Source organism: Pristis pectinata, chromosome 21 (genome assembly GCF_009764475.1).
Source record: "Pristis pectinata isolate sPriPec2 chromosome 21, sPriPec2.1.pri, whole genome shotgun sequence".
Lineage (NCBI taxonomy): Eukaryota > Metazoa > Chordata > Chondrichthyes > Rhinopristiformes > Pristidae > Pristis > Pristis pectinata.
Window position 1 is genome coordinate 16,170,842 of NC_067425.1, and position 23,269 is coordinate 16,194,110.

Below are 23,269 nucleotides of genomic sequence, written 5' to 3' on the forward strand. Positions count from 1 at the left end.
CCTCGGTACAAGTGACAATAATAAACCAATACCAATATAATGACACAGGAGGAGAATATTTAGTCCATTTGACTCATGCTGGCTCCCAAGGGAGTAACCCCATTAGCTCTATTCCTGCTCTCCTTATTCCCCTGTAGCCTTGCAACTTATTCTCTCTCATACAGGCCTATCGCCTCCCCTTTGATTCTTTTTGCTGTGCTCACCTGGCATTGTGCCTGTGCCAAGCTTGACCAGTGGCCTGAAAGCTCAAGGAGATGGGAGTCTGCTAAATGCTAGAGTTCCCAAGGCTTCTGCCCACTGTCAATTTCAGCACCACCTTACAAATCTCAACCACTGCTGATCTTGTAATGGAACTGTGGCCATTGAAAGCCAAGTCTGGGACATGCAAGCCCTCAGAAAATGTTGTTTGTTTCTTGTACTTTTATGATGTATTTTATAGATAGACCTTATAGACATAGATTCGTACAGCATGGAATCAGGACCTTTGGTCCGCATCATCCATACTGACCGAGACAACAATCTGAGCTTGCCCCATTTACCTGTGTTTGGCCCATATCCCTCTCAGCCTTTTCTATCCCTGTGCCTGCCCAAATGTCTTTTAAACATGTAATTTTACTCTTCTCTACAACTTCCTCTGGCTCTGGCAGCTTGTACAATACACCAACCACCCTCTGCGTGAAGAAGTTGCCCCTCAGGTCCCTCTTAAATCTTTCCAGTCCCACCTTAAATCTATGCTTTCCAGTTTTAAGCTCCTCTACCCTGGGAAAAAGACCATGAGCATCGACCTTATCTATGCTCCTCATGATTTTATATACCTCAATCTCCTGCACTCCAGGGAAAAAATTCCCAAGATATCCATGTGCTGCAATAAAGTGTTTCTGCAGTGAATCTACATTGCATCCTCAGAATGGGTGATAGAACGGGGTACAATGAAACCTCAAATTTCTACATTCATGACTATCTGTAAAAAATGTGGCATTCATCAGGATTGCCAACAATTTCTTTCAATGAACCACATCCCTTCCATTGGCAGCTTACGTTTACTTGAGTCTATGCCCAATTCATTGGCACAGAAGCATGTTTGAACCAGACAGGTTTTCCATTCAGTGTAAGACTGACAGCTCTGCTGAGGTCAGCAGTGCGTGGGCTGTTGCCAGGATTGATGGATGTGAAGGCATGCTGCCAGCAGAAGAAAGGAATTTGCATTTATATAATGCCTCTCATGTCTCAGAAAAATCCCAAAGCGCTTCATGGTCACTGAATGTTTTTGATCTGCTCTCACCATTACTGAGGAGGCAAGTAGAGCAGCCAATTTGTGGGCAGAGAACACAGCGAAATGAGAAGAGATGGACTTGCATTTATATAGCACCTGTTATGTTCCTTTCAGATGTCTCAGGTGCTTTACAACCACTGAATTATGGTCACTGGTTCGAGGTAAGATGCTAGCCATTTTCGGAGGTACGTTAGAGGCAGCCACTTCCCCGTGTGGGTCTGAAGTCATATACATGCCTCACCTGATGAAGATATCAGATTTCCTCCCTAAAGGGCAGTAGTGAACCAAAATGGTTTTATAACAATCCAGTAGTTCACCTTTACCAATATGATGTTATAATAAGCAAAAAAAGACCAAAAATGTCACTTGCATTTCTCTCCACAGATGCTGCCTGACCTGCTGAGTTCCTCCGGCAGATTTTTTTCCTCCAGCTTCTAGCATCTGCAGTATCTTGTGTCTCCTCTATCTTATAATTGCACTGAGGGAGGCTATTCAGTCTATTGGATCCATGTTAGCACCCAGAGGAACAATCCCATTAGTCCCATCCCCCTGTCACTTCCCTGTACTCCAGCATCTTATTCTCTCTCACACATACCTACCAACTCCCCTTTGATTCTTTTTGCCATTAACTAAGGCACAATATCCAGTGGCCAGTTAGCATGGCAGCACATCTTTGAGATGTGGGATGAATTCTGGCCCTCTGGAGGACACCCACACAGAGAATATACAAACTCCACACAAACAGCACCCAAGATCAGGATCGAACCAAGGTGTCTCGTGCTGTGAGGTAGCCACACTAACTGCTCATCACTGCCTTCCTCATCCAGAATTATTTAATGGCCTGAATTTAAATTCCTCAACTCCTGTGGTGGGATTCGAACTTGTACCTCAGGACCATGGGTTTACATTCCCATGACACAGTTTCTGATGCTACTATTACCACTGTTGGTGATGTCACCTCAGGATGTGGGGTAATAAAATGTTTCTGGAAGTACTTACTGATTTCTGACTTGTGTGACCTGCTGTTTCTTCCTTCGTTCTCACCTCCCTCCCCTCTGTGAGCCATGGTTGGTCAGAGAGCTAGTGGCTTGAGTCCAGCCAGTTCCAATCTGCTCTGAACAGCCTGTTCTGGCAGATGTCTATTGACAGACAGCAGCTGAGAGTCTGGCCCCATATTTCACACTCATTCAACACTGGGGCCCTCAAACCACATCCCACTTTAATGTCGAGCATGGGACAAAAAGATAAAACACTTATATCGTGCCACTCACAATCCAAATGCCTTGTAGCAATGGAAGGGTATTTCAAGTATTGCAGGAAACACAACAGCCAATTTGCGCACATCAAAGATTCATGGACAGCACTCTGAGAATAGGCTGGATTGTGCTGATGGCAGTGTTTTGTAGCCACGAGGTTCCCTGCTGGTATTCCCACTGTAGCCATTCCTCAAGACACAGAGGACCAAAAACATGAGCAAAAAGGCTCTGCTTGCAGACAGCTCTGGAGGTCTTTTAACAGAACAGATTGGAATTGGCTGGGCTTAGCCACTGGGACTCCATCCAACCATGGCTAATAGAGGGGAGGAAGGTGAGAAGGATGGAACAAACAGCAGGTCGCACAAGTCAGTAGGTCCTTCCTGTCCTGCATCCTGCGCTGAAGGCCTTTTAATACCTCAAGCTGCCAACAGCCTTTTCACTGTTTCCAAATGTTTCTGACAATCAGGGGCAGCTTAAGAAGAATTAAACAATTAAAACATATATAAAAAAATTTAAAAATGCAGGAAACAAAACATTTATTTAAAGTACTGTTAATTAATAAAAAAATAAATAAACATTTTAAATAAAGAAAATTATGCAAAAAATCTTACCTTTTTAAATTAACATCAGGATCTCATTCCAACAAATGGGGTTGTAACAGATGCAGCAGATATTGCTGGTGTAAAGCTGCAGGTCAGATAATAAGTGTATCCGGTCCCTCGCTCAGCATCTCAGTGGTGCCTTGGGGTGAAGGGAGAGTTCAGAAGTGCAGACACCTCCAACTTTCAGTGTATTACTGACTTCCGAATTATCGACGTTTCAAAACCCTGCATCAGGACATATGCAGGGTCCTGTTGCAGGGTTTCGAACTGAAAGGTCGACACTTCCTTTCCCCCCACAGATGCTGCTTGACCCATTAAGTTCCTCCAGCAGATTGCTTGTTGCTGCAGATTCCAGCATCTGCAGTCCCTTGTGTCTCCACTCATATTTTAAGGTTGTTGCTTTGGTTGGGGACTCTAATCATTGCATTCTATCAAAGAGAAAACAATCAAACCACGAAGGGGTAGTTTATGCACCAGAGTTTCTAACCCCTCTAGACCTTTAGGCGCATGGATGTATTATTTTCTTTTCTCAATCATTTTGCTTCACATACTGCACTTTCTTTCCTACATTTCAGTGGCTATCCAGACATGATGGTTTCCTTCTATGTAAAAGTAAGCACCTCATGCAGGAAATGTTGCAGGTGTTTCGTGTCTTTTTTTATAGTGTTTGGTTTTGGACATTAACTGAGTGTGACTCCATTACATTAGCAAAACAAATATGTTTCAGAATCCAAAAGGACATTTGGGTCTCCTGGGTTTCGAGCTTGTACCAATGAACAACATCAAGGGCAACTGTGCTCACTGTGCAAAATTAAAGGCCATCTCGCTTTTTTTTATTACACTGCCCTTTAATGTTGGTTCTTGAGAAATATTGCTTGCTCAAAGTAATTTGCCTGCAATAGTAAAATAATAGTCATCGACATCCATTACTGAACTATATGATGCAGAAAAAGTCAACCACATAAATTGCACATTCATCTTTTGCTAATACAGTGCTATTCATTCTGCTTGCCCTACATATCAACGGATTAATTATTGCAATGTTAATTGAGCCAGATTGAATTGTAACCATTAGAGCGCCTTAAACAGCTAATTGAGCATAATTAGTCTGCAAGTTAAAATATTTCACAGCTTGTACAACGTGCGCATAAATTGCAGGATACATTTAGGAGCCAATTATACACGAGAGGTACTTGAACAATAACAAATTGATGAAGTAGAAATTGCATTGAATGTCCTGGAAGTTGCAGCCTAAAATCTCCTTATCCATTCAATGCCCCGGTGTTGGTACAGACATCTATGTATGGGTGACATAAACATTGGGAAATGTGGTTATTCAAAATGAAGATGAGGTTAGACACACCAAGCAGATGTAGAGGCTGAGAACTATCAATTGAACATAACCTTCCTGAAAGTTAGGCTAGAAGTTGTGCCTACAGCAAGTACGTGCCCCAGACACTAGTCAAAGCCAAATGGTTGGTGTTCATAATTTTGGTCAGACGTCCAGCTCTTGGAGCCTTAATGAAGTGGCCAAAGCTTAGGTTTGACTGGCCTCAAGGGCCTGTTCTATAATAACATTGTCAGTGGCCTTGAGATGTGTGCAGAGTTAAGGAACTTTTTTTTCTTTTGTTTTAAAATCCACACAAGTTATGACACTCCTTTATTTTTAAACACCCCTGCAATGCCCAATACCAGGATGTTACTTAGGGAGTGGTATATTGCTGGAGCTGATTCAGAAAAATCAAAACCTTCTCTACTCTCATAGTTAGCTGTGAAATATCCCAAGGCTCTGCTGTAAAATTGCAGAATAGTTATGGCACTAAAGAAGTCCACTCAGCACACTGAGTCTAGGCCAGCTCCCCATCAGTCCCTCTCCCCTACTCTTTCCCTGTAACACTGAAAATTATTTTCCCTGAAGTGTCCATCAGTTCCCCCATGAAAGTCCTGACTGAAAAATAACTTTATTGAAAAATGGAAAGGGAGTTGCTCCTGGAGTCCTGGGCAATACTTTTCATTCCACCAACATCGATAAAGCCAATTATTTGTTAAATTTCTCATTGCTGGGTCTGGGCATTGGCATTTGTTGTGCACAAATTAGGTGGCTGTTATGATTCCTATATTACAACACTGGTTTCACCTCAAAAAACTCTGAGGTATTGAGCACCTGAAGAAGGGTGCTCAATAAATCCAGGTTGATATATCAGCATGTCTTGTACTTCAGGCCCCGGTGTTAGGAGGTACATTGTATGACACACCAACCCTTATACGTCAATGTCACCTCTGGTATAAAGCAGCAAAGGTGAGGAGGGAGCTCCTACAGAACCTCTCGATGCTACCAGCCAAGGTTGCACCCCACAACCAGTATAACCCAAGCAACATATTGAAGCCCGAGATGAAGTTAGGGCCTGGGTAGGCAATTAAAAATATTATCAGTGGATCACGAGTTGACACGCATCACTTAAAACTGACACTGTTTAAACTCCAAACAAGAGTATAGTTATCAAATGACAAACTTTTCTTTCGCATATTAAGTTAAATTCATGTCCCTCATTGTGGATTAGTAATATGACCACCTTGGGCAGGTTAGAGGTAGATTACGGGCAGGCACAGTAGTGTAGTCATTAGCATAATGCTATCACAGCGCCAGCAACCCAGGTCCAATTCCGGCCACTGTCTTTAAGGAGTTTGTACGTTCTCCCCTTGTCTGCGTGGGTTTCCTCCGGGTGCTCCGGTTTCCTCCCACGTTCCAAAGACGTACAGGTTAGGAAGTTACAGACATGCTATGTTGGCGCCGGAAGCGTGGCGACATTTGTGGGCTGCCCCCAGAACGCTCTACACAAAAGATGCTTTTCACTGTGTGTTTCGATGCACATGTGACTAATAGAGATATCTTGTCTTATCTTAATTTAATCCAGGGAAAAATAAAGGGTACAAATTTGTTTTCCCTTTCTTGAAGCCTCTTGTCCATCACACTTCCAAAATTAAATTCAGGTTGTCTATCAAAATCCAAACCTTTCATTAATTGAAGGACAGACAGGTCATGTGTTAAGAGATAAAGGTGGACTTCTGAAACACTTAAAAATAGAGTAGAATTTTGCTTCAATATCTGCAGCAACTAACTTGAAAGGTTTAATAGTTTGATATCTTACTTTGGAAGCTGTAAAACAGGTTCCTGATTCCCTCTCTTTAATTGCCCATGGGGAAGGTTGTGCAAAAGGCCAGACCTTCTGTAAAATTAATGGTAGGACTTTGCTGTAATTTATCTGCAAATTTCACTCCAACTTGAGGCAAGCACAAATCCAGTAAAATGCAAACATCTGGAAATGTACTGCCTCTCTGTAAGCTTCTCCACAATGTCATCTTGCCAAATAACATTGAGCCTTTGATGCACTTTTCCGATGTCACAATGCAGGCTAGACTCGCCACAGGACGGAAGTGTTTCTCTGTTTCACTCTAAGTACCTTGTGTTACGAACCAGCAACAAAAGAAACACACCGAGCCATGTATCAGTGTTAAAAACTACTTTATTAATAACTACTTATGATAATAAGAAAAATAAAAGTAAAAATGTTAGAATGTTAGAAGTAAAAATGTTAAATCTTAAACATTAACCCCAAAAACTAAACTCGTAGCGTGTTTGTGGCAAACTCCCAAACTCCAAGTCCAGGAATAGTTTTCAAAGTTCAGTTCAGCAAGCCATAAGGTGAAACGTGAGCAAAGGCTGCTTCAAAACCACTGTTGACTGAAGACAAAACATAGATGTAGAGAGAAAATAGAGGGTAATTACGAAATCCAAATGTTCCACGATGGAATCCATACGACACCTCAGTGTCTACTCAGCAGTGACTACTCCACTGCATCTGCCTCACCCCGAAAGACACTCGAATCGTGGCCGTCCACACAAATACATGTTTCCTTCTACAGGTCGACAACAAAGTGGACTCCACTGCTTTGTTCCGAAGTATCTACCACCCCGAAAGGCATCCGAGATGTGGCCGTCCACACAAATACCTGTTTCCCTCTACAGGTTAACGACAAAGTGGACTCCACTGGATTACTCCAAAACTCCGTATGTGGATTGTAGTGACAGACAAACTAGCAGGCTGTTCTCTCTCTCTCTCTCCCTCTCCCTCTCTCCCTCTCCTCTGACTGACTCCGACTGACTGCTCCAAAAACATCATTACGTCCTTTATCTTCTGTTGTCGTAACCACGCCAACACACACACAGCACACCACTATGCTCTATCTTAAAGGGACATTCACCAATAGTAACCTAGTCCGTAACACTTGTCAGTGGATTGTGAGTCTGCATGGCTTAAAATCACTCTGGAATTGAAAATTAACCTTACAGTGCAAAATCTTATTCCATACACCCTTAATTGTTGTTGGAAACGTGCCATATTGTTCCATATTGTTCCATATTGTTTGCCTTTTTTTCTCTCTCATTCCCATCCATATTTGTGCATGTACCTAATTTGGCATTAAAATAAATACTCTCATTTACACCCATTCATCTGATAATCCATTGGTAAAAGAGATTGCCTATTGCAATTGATTGCCCAGGTCATTTGGGTCCCAAATACCTCAAAGTTGTTTCAGTGTCCCACCAATAATGAGCATGTAGTTCCTGTGGAAAGACATCAAGTGAGAAAGGACAATTCTAAAGCAGGCTGGCTTCTGTGCACTTGTTCATCAAGTGGCCTAATATCTCTGCTATCACAGGAATGAGGAAAATGTGATTAGAAAAAAGATTTTTCTCATGCATTCTATAGATTGTTGTTGCCTTTCTGACCACGGTGTCTCTCTTCTACAGAAGTTTCCAGAAATGATACCTGCCCAGAAGTGCCAGAAATTCTTAATGGCTGGAAAACGACTTCCCATCCTGAATTAATCCATGGGACTGTGGTGACGTACCAGTGCTACCCAGGGTTTGAACTCATCGGGACAGATATCCTCATGTGCCAGTGGGATTTGTCATGGAGTGGGGATCCTCCAAGATGTGAGAAGAGTAAGTTAAATTAATTCTTAGATTTATTCCTTTTTCCCATCCCACACCAATGTGATTATGCTATTCATCTCCTGATATTTATGTAGGGCAAAGGGTTGTCTCAGAACAATTCAATCCTCCTTCAATATACAATATAGGCCACAAATCTGCTGCCTACTCAGCTACAAGGTCACTGCCTATGAGTATCGGTGCTGAGAATGATCTTCTAACAACTAGAAGATGTATGAATTTATGTTGTTTGTGCCTTTGTGGCTGCTGCAATCTCAGTCGTTACCTCTCACATCAAGAAAGTCGCTTTCCTTTTGTAAAATCTCAGCTGAATGACATGAATTCCTGTGTTCAGATTATAAGAACAAGTGAAATGGAGACCTTAGTTGTAGTCTTAATCAATACATCGCAGTAACACAAGGCACTTGCCTCTCTCTCTTTATCTCTCTAGCATATGCACACCTACATACACATAGATACATAAACACATGAATGGGCATGCATATAGAAGCACATGTACATGTACCCAGGAATACAGGAACATCCACTCACACTTAAAAACACACGCAGAAACACAAATGCCACTGTAAATCACACTAGTGTGTAGGTTAGTGGTAGAGTCTGGGGGGAGTTGATGGGAATGTGGGGAGAATAAAAAGGTGGGATTGACATCGGATTAGTGTAAGTAGCTGGTTGATGGTCAACACAAACTCAGTTGTCTGAAGAGCCTGTTTCCATTCTGTATCTCTCTGTCACACACACACACACACACACACACACACACACACACACACACACACACACACACACACACACACGTGCCCACACACACATATGTTCCCACATACACACGTGCCCACACACACACATGCTCACACACACAGATGCATGCACTGACACACATACACACATGTGCCCACACACACAGACACATGCACACACAAACACATGTGCCCATACACACACACTGACACACACACATGTGCCCACACACACACACACACACACACACACACACACACACACACACCCATTGGTTGGTCCATGTAAAATATTAAATAAGGACAAAATAATGTAAAGTCCCTGCTGTGTATCATGCAGAAGGTGGTTCAGAAGAGCTGTCTGTTGGATATTCTGATCAAGAATTATGCGTTCACACAAACAATAGCTCAGCGTCCACATCCCGGAGATCTCTCAGTCCAAAAGGACTCAGCACTTTGGAGCATCTCGTCCCCCGATCCAAACTGTTAGAGAAAGTGCAATCCGATTTCCTGTTACTGTTCCATTGGATGTTCAGCTACCTATAAATTGGATCCATTCCAGAATCAGAATCCGAATCAGATTTATTATCACTGACATATGTCATGAAATTTGTTGTTTTGCATCCATTGATTGATTTGCATCCATTTTAATGTATGTAAAGCATTTTGTGTATTTTAATACGATTGCAGCCACTGTTGGTTGAAGCCCAACCCATTGAGAAATTGGACCAGGACTTCCAGAACATAGGAGGCTACAGTCTTTGTGCTGGAATGTCATGGACATGGACAGCTATGGGCCAAGTTCTGGAAAATGGGATTAGTATAGATGGATACTTGATGATGGACATGAATGTAATGGGCTGAAGAGCTTGTTTCTGTGCTGTATGACCATGGCTCAGTGACTTCTGACCACAAGATGACATCAACATGGTGATGGCACGGTAGTGTGGTTCGCGTAACGCTATTACAGCACCAGCGACCCTGGTTCAATTCCCGCTGCTGTCTGTGAGGAGGTTGTACGTTCTCCCCATGTGTCTGCATGGGTTTCCTCCAGGGTCTCCGGTTTCCTCCCATATTCCAAAGGCGTACGGGCTAGGAGTTGTGGGTATACTATGTTGGTGCCGGAAGAGTGGCGACACTTGTGGGCTGCCCCCAGCACATTCTCAGTAACGCAAAAAGATGCATTTCACTGTGTGTTTCAATGTACATGTGACTAACAAATAAATATCTTAATATCCTCAAAAATTACTGAAATAAATTACTGTACAAAGCTGTGCTGCCTACAACCTGCAGTTTACCATCGCTGTTCAATAAGCAGCAAATCACCTGACAAAATCAACATGAATTAAAGTGTTTTAACTGGGACATTGAAGTTCAGCCTTCCTGTGTGGGAATGGTGACCAATCTGCTTCAGCGGCTGTGTGTCTGTGAGTTTGCAGCAAAGATCTTTGCTCATATTATCAGCCCAGAGCCAGTCAGGGCTCAGGAATGGATGAGTGAACACAACTGCTTGGGAGGGGGTAAGAGGAAGGAGAGAGACATTGAACAGGTATGTTCCTCTCACCTCATCTCACTCCAGATGAAGGGTCTCGACCTGAAACGGCAACTGTTTATTTCCCTCCGTAGATGCTGCCTGACTTGCTGAGTTAGAAAACCTACGGCACAATTCAGGCCCTTTGGCCCACAAAGCTGTGCCGAACATGTCCCTACCTTAGAAATTACTAGGCTTACCCATAGCCCTCTATAGAACATAGAAAACCTCCAGCGCTTTGTGTGTGTTGCACATGTTTTCCTTCACCTCACGGCAGCCTAATGCTGTAGGACTGCATGCTGTAGTACTTACAGCTCTGCTGGGAAACCTACAGGTCACCTCTTCACAAGGAAAATATGTGCATTCCATCCTAAGGATATTTTAAAGGTCAGTTGTAACAATTATGCAATTTTTTAAGGGCTGCACCCTTTCACATACCAAAGATGGATGAAATCCAATTTCTAGGCAAGTTACTTTATTTAATATACATTATATATTTATATATGTATATATGTATGTATGTGTATATTTTACACATATGTATGGTATGTGTATATATATATATATATATATATATATATATATATATATATATATATATATATATATATATATATATATATGCACACACACACACATTTTTATATATGTGTGTGTGTGAAATACACACATACATACATACATATATAACATACATACATATATAAATACACACACATACATATAAAAACATGTGTGTAAGTGTGTGTATATATATATATATATATACCATACATATGTGTAAAATATACACATACATACATATGTAAATATATAATGTATATTAAATAAAGTAACTTGCCTAGAAATTGGATTTCACCCATCTTTGGTATGTGAAAGGGTGCAGCCCTTAAAAAATTGCATATATCTATATATCTATATATATATATATATCTCTAGGTGTGGTTTATTTTATATATATAGATATAGATATATATCTATATATATATAGATATATATAGATATAGATATATATATAAAATAAACCACACCTAGAGACTGGGGAGGGAAATTTTTGAGAAATCGATGTTGAGGCCAGACACAGGTTGGAGGGACAACACCTCATATTCCGCCTTGGGAGTCTCCAACCTGATGGCCTCAACATCGATTTCTCGAACCTCCGGTAACCCTTCCCCTCCTTTTCCTTTCTTCCCCTCCGGCACCCACTCGTCCCTTATTCTTATGGCTCCCTTCCCCCACCTTGATGACCTGCCCATCTCTCCTCCTCCCCTTCCCCATCCTTTATTCCATGGTCCACTGCCCTCTCCCACCGGATTCCTTCTTCTTCAGCTTTTTGCCTCTTCTACCTATCACCTCTCAGCTTATTACATCCCCCCCCCCAACCCCCCGACCTACCTTCCCCCTCTCACCTGGACTCACCTATCCCCTGCTTGTGTGTGTTCCTCGCCCTCCCCCTCCCCACACCTTTTTATTCTGGCTTCTGCCCTCTTCCTCTCCAGTCCTGATGAAGGGTCTCAGCCCAAAACGTCGACTGTTTATTTCCCTCCATAGATGCTGCCTGACCTGCTGAGTTTTTCCAGCACTTTCTGTGTATTGCTGAGGGAAATTTTATTACACAGCAGCGCATCAAAGAGTGACATGATGTTGTATAACTCTGACCCTTCCCATTGAATCCTCAGCTCCATTCATTCAGACACAGTCTTAACGTCACTGCACGTGACTGAACTGACAATGGGAAGGGGAGGCAGCATCAGCTCCTACAAAGGGAAGACAACACACGGTAGAGACAAAATCAAACACACATAAGCAGATCCTGGGAGGGATATTCAGTGGAGGTTGAGGGTGGAGTGCAGTCGGAGACCTTGTCAACTCATTGACGTTAAAAGGAAGTGAGGGAGGCAGTTGGAATTCAGGGAGGATGGGGTCATGGTAGCTTTGGGAAAGAAACAAGAATGAGTGGATTCATAAAATAGCTGAGGGTTTGGGGGTGTGGGCAGAGGTTATAGGAGTGGAGGAAACACAGAAGTGGAGATATGGATCAGCTGAGACCATAAAGGAATTTAAATAGACAAAGAAGAGTTTGAAGTCGCAGTTGAGCAGATTGTTGACCCACAGGATAGAGTGTGGTGTTTGATGAGCTGAAGTTTACAGACGCTGGGGAATGAGAGGACAAGTAGGAACAGCCAAGTCTGGTGGTTACATGGACACAACTAAAGGGTTCTGCAGCCGCTTGGCCGAGATGGGGTCAAGGTAAACGACAGCAGGGTAAATGGGCACGGTTGTGAGAGGAACTGGGTCACACAGGGAAAACCCACACTGTCATGTGTAAAATGAGAAAACTCCACACAGAGAGGTCAGGATCAAACCTGGAGTGGCAATTATCAAGTCTTTTGGCCACATTCATTTGCAAAGACTCACTCAGTGTTCTCAATGCTTGGTATCCACAGTTTCAACACTACAACAGCTAGCATTGTGTTGGTTGTAATAGACATGGTTGAAACAGGGAGGGAATGTTTTGGGTGGTAAGTGGGATGCCATTTAAGCTTTTTGCAGCATCTATGACATGACATTTATCGATGACGTTTCCCATCTCCGGAAACTAATCAAATGAATGGCATGTATGATGGTGCTTTATGTCAATCCTGACTCACATGATGAAGACATCAGAATCAGAGTCAGTTTTATTATCACTGACATATGTCGTGAAATTTAAAGTGCAAGACATAAAGACATAAAAATTACTATAAGTTACAAAAATAAATAAGTAGTGCAAATGAGGAATAACGAGGTAGTGTTTATGGGTTCATGGACTGTGGGTTAGAACATAGAACATAGAATATTACAGCACAGTACAGGCCCTTATACTCACAATGTTGTACCGACATTTTTCCTGCTCTAAGATCTATCTAACCCTTCCCTCCCACACAGCCCTCCATTTCTCTATCATTCATGTGTCTACCTAAGAGTTTCTTAAATGTCCCTAATGTATCCTCCCCCACAACCTCTGCCGGCAGTGCGTTCCACGCACCCACCACTCTCTGTGTAAAAAAAACTTACCTCTGACATCCCCCTTATACCTTCCTCCAATCACCTTAAAATGACGCACCCTTGTGTTAGCCATTATCACCCTGGGAAAAAGTCTCTGATTGTCCACTCGATCTATGCCTCTTATCATCTTGTGCACCTCTATCAAGTCACCTCTCATCCTCCTTCGCTCCAAAGAGAAAAGCCCTAGCTCACTCAACCTATCCTCATAAGACATGCTCTCCAATCCAGGCAACATCCTGGTAAATCTCCTCTGCACCCTCTCTAAAGCTTCCACATCCTTCATATAATGAGGCAATCAGAACTGAACACAATACTCCAAGTGTGGTCTAACCAGAGTTCGATAGTGCTACAACATCACCTCGCGGCTCATGAACTCAATACACCAAGTAATGAAGGCCAACACTCCATACACCTTCTTAACAATGCTAGCGACCTGCATGGCAACCTTGAGGGATCCATGTACGTGAACCCCAAGATCCCTCTGTTCCTCCACACTGCTAAAAGCCCTACTATTAACCTTGAATTCTGCCTTCAAATTCGAAATTCGATGAACCATTAGGAAATCTGATTGTGGAGGGTTCCACTCCAGAGACTTGAGCACAAAGAATCCTTCAGGACAGCATGTTTCCATGCTGTGCTGCACTGTCAGAGGGAGTGATTCTCAGATGCAAGGTAAAAACCATCTTCACTCTCAATCGATGCAAAAAGTCCTGTGGCAATATTTTCGTGAAGACTGATGGACCTGTCCTTGGGGTTCTGGTTAACATTTATTCCCAACCAACATCACTATAATTGGGGAACCTCTGGGCCTTGTCACGTTGCTGCTCGAGGGTTTTTTTTGTGCAACCTTGTTTCCAACATTGCAGTAGTGACTGTGCTTTAAAAGTACCTCGTTGGCTGTTAGGTATCTCAGGATAGTTGGAGATCATGAAAGGTGCTGAATAAAAGTTTTATTAAATGATCTACAAGTGAGATAGTGACCATAACTCCTTGAACTTTACCATCGCCTTGGAGAGGGATAGGAGCAGATGATATTGGAAAGTATTTAACTGGGGGAGGGGGAGTTATGATGCTATTAGGCAGGAGCTTGGGAGTGTAAATTGGGAACAGATGTTCTTGGGGTAGTGCACAGCAGAAATGTGGAGGTTGTTTAAGGAATACTTGCATGGGGCTCTAGATAGGTTTGTCCCATCGAGGCAAGGTAAAGATGGTAGAGTGAAGGAACCATGGTTGACAAGAGATGTAGAACATCTTGTCAAGAGGAAGAAAGAAGCTTACCTGAGGTTTAGAAAGCATGGATCAGACAGGGCTCTGGAGAGTTACAAGATAGCCAGGAGGGAGCTTAAGAATGGACTTAGGAGAGCTAGAAGGGGGCTATGGGGGAGGGAAGTGTTAGATAGATCTTAGAGCAGGATAAAATGTCAGCACGACACCGTACTGTGCTGTAGTGTTCTATGTTCTATGTTCTCAATGCTGATTTCAGGTAGTGCTGCTGCTGCTGCAGAGCTCCTACATCCCAGGTTCAATCCTGACCCCAGGTGCTCTCTGTATGGAGTTTGCTCGTTCTACTTGTGACCATATGGGTTTTCCTCCATGTGTCCCTGTTCCTCCAACAACCTAAAGACTCGCAGCTCAGTAGGTTAATCGGCTACTGTAAGTTACCCGACACGTAGGTGGATGACAGTAGAAATGGGTGGGGGGGGGCGTGGTCAATGGGTATGTGAGACAGAATCAGTTTTATGGAAGTAAGAGGGAGATGGGATTGGTGTGATCGCTCTGAGATTGTTGAATGGTCTCTTTCTATGTTGTAAGAAAATATGAAGAGATTATGAGGAAAATTTAGTTCATACAATGGATAGGATGTTGCAGGTAATATGACTACCCAGCCAGGACTTCTGTGCATGTGTGTCAAATGCGAAGTCCCAAACTTATTCACTGATAGTCAGTGGAATTGCATCTTGCTGAGACTCCCGAGCATTTATACCCAGATCCTGTGCAGGTCAAACCTGCCTCTGGATCTACAAATCCTTTGATTCCAGTAGGGATTGAAGAGGTGTGGTAAGAAGGTGGTAAGGTGGTTCATGACTTGTGATTGGTTGAATGATTTTAATAATTTAAGTGCTTATAGGAGCTTATAAGTTGGGGAAAAAAAACCTCCAATAATTTTCAATTTTTTAATTCATTAAACCACCAGACATAGCAGAGTGTTGTTCGCTGAGTAATGGGCTTCTATGAGGAAGCAAACAAAGAGAGATGTCACCCCATCACCATTGTAGGAAAGTCTCACTTGGTTTGTTGCTTCAGACCCGTTTAATGAAACAAATTCTCTGCCAGGTTTCATGATAAATCTCTTCGCTCAGTTTTCAATAAATACAGTGCTATTCCTGCGCAGCCACAAGTAAGGCGTGTGTATCAGCAAGTACACTGAGTGACGAGCTCAATAGGGGCAGTCCCATCCCCTTCCATTTGCTCTCCCCCCTGCACGCTTGCAAGCCTGGAGCGAGTTGATTCGCCTTCCGCGTGAATCCCCCTCCCGTGTCCAGCACACCAGGCGAGCAACGTTTCATTTAGCAGCTACAATTTTACAGCCTAAACCTAGTCAAGTGGCCAATTAGCTAATTGACTTGGAGCAGGGAGTGTTTTTCATCGCCTTCAGTTTTACTGTCTCAGTTCTTGACAGTCTGAGTGGTTAAACAATGAACAGCCATTCTCTTGTGAAGCTCGAGGTTGTTGGCTCAGTGGTAATTCTAATGTCTTTTGGCCACATTTGTTTGCAAAGGCTCGGCCAATGTTCTCAGTGCTTGGGGCTTGTAGGTGAAGTTGCCCACAGTTTCGGCACTGCACCAGCTGACGTGTTGCCTGTAATGGGTGTGGTTGAAACAGGGAGCAAATGTTTCGGACGGTAAGTGAGCTGCTTTGTTTTGGATGGAGTGGAGCTTGTTGACGGTTTTTGAAGCTGCGCTCATCTCGGGGATCAGACAGTGAGCTCCACAACTGACCTGCTGCAGGTCGGAGGGACTCCACGATCTTATTGAAACCTCTGTCCCGACAAATGGAGGCAATGGTGGAGCCGAGGGCCAGTGTGACGATGATCTGACCGTCCCTCCTGGTATCGGAGACTGCATGGAGAGGGGACACTGTTGGTTGGATCAGTGAATGACTGTAGTGTGAAAACCTTAGGCCAGAATCTCAACACAGAAGCTCCTCTGACCTCTGGTCAGAGTCCTCTGGACTCTGACCTCACGATCTACCTTGTTGTGACCTTGCACCTTATTGTACTGCACTTTCTCTGTAGCTGTGACACATTACTCTGTACTGTTATTGTTTTTACCTGTACTACCTCAATGCACTCTGTACTAACTCAATGTAACTGCACTGTGTAATGAATTGACCTGTACGATCAGTATGCAAGACAAGTTTTTCACTGTACCTCGGTACAAGGGACAATAATAAACCAATACCAAAACCAATACCTTGAACGTTTTCTGGAAGGAGTCCTATGCGGTGAGCAGTTGGTGATGCACAGACATCGTCCTGGTTTTACTGGTGCTGTCCATCCCACGACAGGGACATGAGGTTCCTCTGTTACCTGGGCTTCCCTCCTTGCCTGTACTTCACCCAGTATCCCATAAGCTTACCCCCTGGAGCAAATGGCGCTGGCACTTGGGAAGTTGAGAATTGGAAGGGAAGAGTAAGAATGCAAACTTGAGGTGCGGTGCTGAGGTCTGAGGCATTCAGTGGACCCAGAAGGAGAGGAAAGGCACAAGTGTATGGCTGTGGTGACACATATGTGCCTGGCAGCATACCATGTCCCCAGGTGGTCTTGCTGAGTGTGAGAGAGGGTGGAAAGATGCCCAAACACCCTGCCATGTGTATCGCAGTATCTCCGTTAGATAATATTGAGCTCCAGTTACTGACACCTCCTCCTCCTTTGGCAGAATCTCTTGAGGGGCCGAATGGCCTCCTGCTGTCCCTTTCTCCCTTCATTGTGCTGCAGAAGCATAAACATCACAAAGACTGGTGAGGTGCTGTCTGGAGTCCAGCAACACTGGCCAACTGTGATCAGTTGGCTCAGTCCCCTGGCTGACTGCCTCGTCGCAGGTTTTACTTTCTTATTTCCTTACGCCAGAGAAAGAGGCCATTCTGCCCGGCGAGTCTGTGCCAGCTGTTAGAGCAATCCCATCAATCTCACTCCCCGCCACTTATCTCCCAGAAACCTGGTCTCTGCCACACACCCACCAACTCCCGCTGGTTGGGATGTTACAACTGAGCCCCTTGCATTGCTATGCTCTCTATCAGGAGAGTTGGAAACTACAGAACCATTACTAAGTGGCAACAGATACTGAGGAACCCAACGGGCCAGGCAGCATCTGTGGAGGCAAATGGACAGTCGACGTTTCTGGTGAAGGGTCTCAACTGAAACACGGACTGTCCATTTCCCTCCGGAGATGCTGCCTGGCCCGCTGACTTCCTGCACCATCTTGCTTGTTGCCCCAGATTCCGACATCTGCAGTCTTTAATGTCTCCATTACTAAGTGGCATAATCTACAAGCCTGGCCTGTGCTAAGTGGCACTAAGTCTAGAGCATAATCTTTAATGCATAGAAATGAAAAAAAAAAGCCAAATCCTTGTTTCCTGAGCTTATTCCTAATTTCTCCATGTCATGGTCAATTTGGCAGAATTGTAGGAAGCAACTTTCAACAGGCTGAATAACAGGAAATCTGATGGGGACTTACTGCCACCTGCTGGCACTTCTGATTCATTACATCCAACGTTAATTTTTGGCAGCACTGCAATTCGGCTTTGAAGCAAAATCTCTTCCCAATTGATCCACTATTGTTGGCTGCAACACCTCATTTAGATTCCAGTAGCTTGATAGTTAAGTTACAGGACTAATACCTAGAGGATTGGACTATTGACTTGGAGATGTGAGCTCGAATTCCACCACAGCACCTGGGTAATTGAGCGAATCTTCTGCATAAATACGGGGACAACACTTTTGCTGAGATCCACGTGGATCTGCCAACTGCTTAGTACATTACTCAGCTATTTCCAAATGGAAGCTGCAGAGCAGCTTTCTGCCCAGTAGTATTCTGGTCCTGGGACACCTGCACTGTTGGACTCCTCGTGGAATCCAACAGGGCAGTGTGAGCTTCTACAGACTGCCCAGCTCCTAGGCTGGGAAATCAGGTTAATGGTGCAAATACAGCAGGGAGCCAATGGGAATGAATGAGAGAAACTCACTGTCAGGAGGAAGGGGAAGTTTTTTTTATTAAACTTAATTAACTTAGTTTAAATATTTCCTTTTTTTTGAGTAAATAGCCTAAAATCTGAATCAAGCTAATCGAAAATAATAAGCAGACAGACAATTATAGGGCCTCACTCGATCTCTCAGTCTGGTCGCAATTTAAGATAAGATGAGATCTTTATTAGTCACATGTACATCGAAACACACAGTGAAATGGGTCTTTTGCGTAGAGTGTTCTGGGGGCAGCCCGCAAGTGTCGCCATGCTTCCGGCGTCAACATAGCATTGCCCACAACTTCCTAACCTGTACGCCTTTGGAATGTGGGAGGAAACCAGAGCACCCAGAGGAAACCCACACAGACACGGGGAAACCGTACACACTCCTTACAGAGAGCGGCGGGAATTGAACCCGGGTCGCTGGCGCTGTAATAGCGTTATACTAACCGCTACACTACTGTGCCTGCATAAATACTTCCAATTTCCCATCAGAGTTTCACAATGGAGTTATGATTCTGTAACTTGCTGCTGGCTATCCATGTCCTACATTAGTCCAGCTCAGATTACAGAGTCACAAAGTTATACAGCAGGGAAACAGGCCCTTCAGCCCAACTTGCCCATGCTGACTTACGCAAGCATGTTCTATTTGCCTGTATTTGGCCCATAAACATTTCCTGCGCAAATGTCTTTTAAACATTGTAATTGTACCCACCTCCTCTGGGGGCTTGTTCCATTTACCCACTGCCCTCTGTGTGATAAACCTGCCCCTCACATCCCTTTAAATCTTTCCCTCTCACTTTAAACCTATGCCCTTAGACTCCCCTACCCTGGAAAAGACTGACAATCCACCCTATCTGTGCTCCTCATGATTTTGTAAACCTCTATAGGTCACCCCTCAGCCTCCTTTGCTCCAGGGAAAACAGTCGCAGCCTATCCAGTCTCTCCTTAAGCCCTCCAGTCCAGGCATCATCCTTGTGAATCTTCTCTGCATCCACTTTAGCTTAACCACATCCTTCCAATACTTGTCAAGCAAAGCTTTCGTCTAACTAGCTGGGGTTGGAGCTTGGCCTTGGGTCGCAAGCGAGGCCTCCGGTATGCGCGGCTGAGGTGTGAGTAAACCTTTCAGATCACAGGATGAGGAGCATTACATGGCCAAAGTCACCGGTGTTTCTGACAAGTCTGTCATTTTGGGCTTGGGGATGTGACCTGGACATCATTCCCAAGTGTGAAATAATCCTGAGTCAGCCTCGAGTCACCAGTTTTCAGCATCTGCTGGTGAAAAGCTTCAATGACATTCCTGGCAGTGGACAGCAATTAAAGATACCCCAGATATGTGATATTCAGCACAGAGTATGCTCAGAGGAGAACGGCTATGGGTTCCGGAGTTGAGAGGTCACATTTGGTAGTGAAGTTGCAGGTGATTTTCCCAGAAGGAGCATTGTACGGACCACCATGGATTGTAGGAATGCACATACAATGACTGAAAGCAGAAAGAGTTTGCCTTACAAGGAGAAGCTGGGTAGTTTTGGTGTGTGCTCATTGGAATTTAGAAGAATGAGAGGTGGTCTTACCGAAACGTACGATTCTGAGGAGGCTTGACAGGGTGAGAAGATGTTTCCCCAGGTGAAGTTTTGTAGAACCCCGGGGCATAGTTTCAAATAAAGAGTTACCCATTTAAATGGAGCGGAGGAAGCAGAAGGTCACTGATGTTTGGAATTCTCTAACTCTGGAAAGCTGTGGAGCCAGTTCAAGTTCAAGTTTATTGTTGTCAGGGTATAAATGCCATGAAGATTAGCTTTTTGCAACAGCAGCACAGTACGTTACAAGACGAGGACAAACATAAGTTAATGTAAGCTTAAATTAACATAAAGTATACATAACTTATACGTGTAAAGTGTTAGGGTTTTTCAGGTGGGTTCAAGAACCTGACGGCAGTGGGGAAGAAGCTGTGGTTGAACCTTGTGTGGGTCTTCAGGCTCCTGTACCTCCTGCCTGATGGCAGCATTTCATACCAGGGTGTGATGCAACCAGTCAGAATGCCTTCCACTGCACAACGATAGAAGTTTATCAGAGACTTTGACGACTTGCCAAATCTCCTTAAACTTCTAAGAAAGTAGAGATGCTGGTGTGCCTTCTTCGTGGTTGCATCTGTGGACAGGTTTTTGAACCACTGGGGAGTCCAGAGTTATGGGGACTATGCAGGCAAGTGAGGCCAAGGTCAGATCAGCCATTGCGTGGCATGGTGGATGAGATGGGCAGAATGGTTTACTGTAGCTCTTATACAGGTGCGGCTTTCTGTTTTGGGCTATTGAGTGAGGCCCTTTGGAGACAAGCACTACACAGAGGGTCATCCAGGATCTCAGCTCTGGAATACTCCCCTCACCACCAAGACCCACTCGTAATGCCTCGCCTGAGCATTTGGTCTCCAATCCCAGGCTCTCCCTCTCTGGCTCGGTGACAAATTGCTTCTGGGATTTTCTCAAAGTGCTGCGATTGCAGTTAAAGTGGAGCCACAGGATTCTGTGCCACGCGGGGTCTCCTGGCCAACTGTGCCTCTGCCAGCGCTCTGAGTCATTCGGTCGCAGTTTGCTTCGGTATTCATGCCACACCACAGTGCAATGAGAACACTCTGCCCCCGCAGCAGAAGTGGTCCTGGTGCCCTCAGTCAACGGAGTTCAGCAGTTGGTCAGCGGTGGTGGCGATGCGTGCGGTCTACAGGCCAGGAGCTGGCAGTGTCGCAGAACAATAAAAATGCTTTAAGGACGCCTCAGGGAACGCTGAAGGGAGGGTAATGGATTTCACCTCTGTTCCCTTGCACCCCAGCTCATGCATCTTAGGTTACTGTCTCCAATGTACAAATCAAATCATAAATCTAGATCAATGTTGGAACTCTCCAGGTAGCCCTTTATATCACATAAACAGCTCGATGATGGCTTGGCTGAGGAGAAGGTAAATCAGCTGAAATGTTGTAATAGAAGCTGTGTTCAATTCAGGTGAAAACCTGCTTTACCCTCCTTTTAATGGCAGGGATTACATTTTTCTATATTTCCTCGAAAGGTGCCATTCAACCCATCAAGTTTATGCCAGCTCACAGAGCAATCCCGTTCCCCCACTGATTTTCCCAGACTTTTCCATCAACTCCCCTAAAGTTCTACCTTTACCCCACACACCAGGAACAATTTACAGCGGCCAATTAACCCACCAACCTGCACGGATTTGAGATGGGGGAGGAAACTGGAGCACCCAAGGAGGACCCACATAGTCACAAGGTCCACACAGACAGCAGCGGAGGTCAGGACTGAACCTGGGTCTCTGGCACTGTGAGGCTGCAGCTCTACTAGCTGTGCCACAATGCGGCCCACGATGTAAGACCAGAGATTTCTGAGTGTGTATACCCTTCAGCTGGGTCCACTGAAACCGCTGGAGACCATGGGGTGAAAATTGGCCCTGATTTTCCCCTCTCTCCAACAGAGAACAGCCCTGGTCATGGATGAAGGATGTCATACATGCATGTGTATTGCATGAGAGCCCATGTGACTGGACAGATTCAGGTAAACAATTCATTGCCCCAAACACAGCAGTGAATGGTATATACCCTGATATGTCACTGTGCCGTAGAATCAGCCCTGTGCCTTGTATCGTGTGCAGTGTAGGAGACAAGCAGCCAGGGATGGGATCTGGGACTGAACCGCCCACCACTCTGACCTGCTACCCCCTGCACTTCCCCTTTCCAGAAGGAGAGGGCAGAATGAGCTAACCCTCCATGCTGGAAGATCATCCCAAGAGGCCAAGCAGGGTCCAAGGGGCAACTAGGCCTCAGGCATTGCCCCAGTCCACCCCTGCCTTCAGAACACCCAGACAAGCTGTCAAAGGCATTTGAACCGTTTCCAGATGTCTTTTATTGAGACATTTCATAACTGCTCAAGTTGATTTAAATGATTTTTTTAATGATTTAAAAATAAACAAACATTAAAATGCTCACAGATAATTAAACACAATAAAATGAAGTCAGATGGCTCAAACATCCCAAAGGGGTGCGGGGTGAGTAAGTTAGTTGGCCACTGTCCCAGTGTGTGGGTGAGTCATACTGCACAGAGAGGGGTCTTTCAGCCCACCATGTCTATGTTCACCTTCTGTCCATCTACACAATCATCCTCTCAGTATTAATCACCAAGCATCTAAACCTGGGCCTATGTACCTCCCTCTGCAACTGGACCCTCAGCTTCCTCATCGGGAGACCACAGTCAGTGCAGATCGATGATAAACATCTTGCTGACAATCAACTCAGGCACACCTCAAGGATGCGTGCTTAGCCCACTGCTCTACTCTCTCCACACTCATGTCTGTGTGGCTAAGGACAGATCAAACACTATTTATAAATTAGCAGATGACACCACTGTTGTTGGTAAGATCTCAGATGGCGATGAGGAGGCGTGCAGAAGTGAGGTAGATCGGCTGGTTGAGTGGTGTCACAACAATAACCTTGCACTCAACGTCGACAAGACCAAGGAATTGATTGTGGACTGTAGGAAGGGAAAGTCGGGAGAACACGCACCAG

The 23,269-nt window shown here is 44.4% G+C and overlaps 1 protein-coding gene across 1 annotated transcript in view; it reads left to right on the forward strand.

Annotated features, from left to right (window-relative positions):
- The window catches only part of sez6b (seizure related 6 homolog b), a 677,849-nt gene that overhangs the window by 623,038 nt on the left and 31,542 nt on the right, over nucleotides 1-23,269 (forward strand). The window contains 1 exon segment of the mRNA XM_052035955.1: nucleotides 7,945-8,139. Within this exon segment, the coding sequence (XP_051891915.1) occupies nucleotides 7,945-8,139 (195 nt within the window).